Source organism: Triticum aestivum, chromosome 6D (assembly GCF_018294505.1).
Source record: "Triticum aestivum cultivar Chinese Spring chromosome 6D, IWGSC CS RefSeq v2.1, whole genome shotgun sequence".
Taxonomy (NCBI): Eukaryota; Viridiplantae; Streptophyta; class Magnoliopsida; order Poales; family Poaceae; genus Triticum; species Triticum aestivum.
Window position 1 is genome coordinate 49646528 of NC_057811.1, and position 2430 is coordinate 49648957.

At 46.5% G+C, this 2430-nt stretch overlaps 1 protein-coding gene across 1 annotated transcript; it reads left to right on the plus strand.

Annotated features, from left to right (window-relative positions):
- Positions 1 to 6: 6 nt before the first annotated feature.
- LOC123141030 (uncharacterized) lies at positions 7 to 1726 on the plus strand. The gene is made up of 4 exons (XM_044560278.1): positions 7 to 136; positions 534 to 827; positions 916 to 1050; positions 1157 to 1726. Exons 2-4 carry the CDS (start codon positions 585 to 587, stop codon positions 1514 to 1516), a joined length of 738 nt encoding a protein of 245 aa, XP_044416213.1. The 5' UTR covers positions 7 to 136; positions 534 to 584; the 3' UTR covers positions 1517 to 1726.
- Positions 1727 to 2430: the final 704 nt, after the last annotated feature.

Here is a 2430-nt window from a genome sequence, read left to right on the forward strand (position 1 = left end):
CGATTTCATCAGCAGGCTCCCGGACGACATCCGCGGCACCATCATCTCCCTCCTCCCCACCAAGGACGGCGGCCGTACCCAGGTCCTCTCCCGTCGATGGCGCCACCTGTGGCTCTCCGCGCCTCTCAACCTCGAGGTCCGCAACCGTCCACCCCGGTACTTTCCCGGCGTCCCCGTCCTCTCCTCCGCTGTCCCCCGCGCCGCCATCTCAGAGATACTCTCCCGTACACCCAGGCCCTACCCGCCGGTTTTACTTAAACTGCCCCGGCTCCGGGTTACTCTTTTTCCGGGCGCAGGAGTGGTTTCAATCCCGAGCCCTCGCCAACCTCCAAGAGCTGGATATAAGCCACGCCTACTGCCCGCTGCTGGATATAAGCCACGCCTACTGCCCGCTGCTGGAAATAGTGCTCCGCTCTGCATCCACCATCCTCGTTGCCAAGATTAGCCATTGTGATCTGCCTGGCGAGATCGTGCCGTGCATGAATTTTCCCCTCCTCAAGAAGCTCACCCTTTTTTACATTTCCATCTCACAGGATGCCTTCCACAGACTGCTCTCTTGCTGCCATGCCTTGGAGAGCTTATACATGGCCGAAGTTCGTGCCGCGGGTTGCCTCCGTGTCAGCTCGCCGACTATTACGACCATCATCTTCCGTCATAGCTCTAGTGAAAAAACGGAACTGGTCATCGAAGATGCTCCCTGCCTTCTAAGGTTACTATTAACTGGTTGTAACAGAGATGATTGTGTCACTGTCAGGGTGATTAGTGCGCCTAATCTGAAGATATTGGGCCCTTTCTTGGTTGTGGTCTCCAAGCTCCTACTCTTCCAGGTTGCAGCAGCGTCATCTTGTAATCTTGCATTCGGCATTCATACATGCAGGCTATATTTTTTATGTTCATTCTTTTTGTTTTCTTCAGGGAATAAACTCAGTCAGCTCCACAAACTCGATGCGCACCTTGAAGGTTTTGGCTCTCAAGCCTTCTGGAGATAAATTGCTTGCAGTTCTAAACATCCTTAGGTGGTTCCCCTGTTTGGAAAAGCTCTGTATTATCGTGAGTACTCATCTTTGACTTCTTTAAATGTTTGATTTGTTTGACATACTATAGCAGTCTAGTTAGCAACAGCTTTAACATATTGCCTCTCCTTCCCGTTTCGCAGTTTCATAAACAATATGAGATGCATGAGGAAAATGAGCCTCAGTATAACCTGCTGTATCCAATCGAATGCCTTGAGTCCCATCTCAAAAAAGTGGTGTTTAAGTCATTCCAGGGCTATAGGAGACAGGTTGAATTTGCCAGGTTCTTTGTATTGAATGCAAAGGTGCTAGATAAGATGGAATTTGAAGTATATAATCACTACCGCAGTGAAATGGTGGCTTATGAATATAGGCTGCTACAAGTGGAAAACAGAGCTTCTCGACATGCTCGGTTTGAATTCAGGACTACATCCATGCCCATAAACATGTCCATGATTTCTCAGTGGTTGCCCTTCAGACCCATACACAGGGTTGATGCCTGAAGATTGCACTGTCTTGTGCTCATTTTGTAGATGGCATTGATGCCTAAAGATTGCATTGTCTTCCGCACAAGTCTGCTCTATTTCTAGTCTAAAGTTCCTCTGTAATGATTCCAGTAACTTATGAAGTTACCCCTGTTAAAACTGCAAAAGTTCTTGGATGCAAATATAGTGCACCGTGGAATATTTCTGTGGGAGGATCTAAAAATTTTACTGACCGAGGGCGCTGGCATGTCATAACCACATCTGCTGAAACTACTCCTACGGTGTTACCCTATGCAATTGTGGCTTTGTTCTGCCTAAGCTGGGCTAGAAACACTTGCTTGTGTGGGAAACTTAATTGTCTTTTCAGTTATACACATGCACGAGATGCTTAATTGCCGATTTTTGTGTGTGTGCACATATAGCATTTCTTTGATACTTACAAAAGGTCAAGCTGTAGGCTAGTCCCGTATGCTTTTCTAGCTAGGAAGGAGAGGTTTCTGTAATTTTCATGATACGCTATCAGGTTGAAGTTTTGCTACAACAGTCTGGGGAAGTGGATGCTGCAATAACACCATGTCTCTCTCTGACTGCAGCTGGAACATGCTTCTTCTGCCTACTACTTTGTTATGTTATTAGAGTATGGGTTACTGAAATGAAATTTCATCGCACCCTCGTTCAATCGGGCAAGTAATCTTACTCTCTCTTGGAGCAAGAACAGCATTGGTTCATTGTGTAGTGCTTGACGCTTGTCAACTTGTTTCCACATGCTGCCAGAGAGATTCAGTTTAGTGCTTGCAAAACCTATCTTTTGCTGGATCTTTACCAGGATTCTCACTATTAGTTGGCTGGGAAGAAGAATGCTACTCTATCTGTATGAAGGGTGGTGGTCGCGGTTTTCCCTTTCTTTTCAGTAAGTATATAATCTTTTAGGA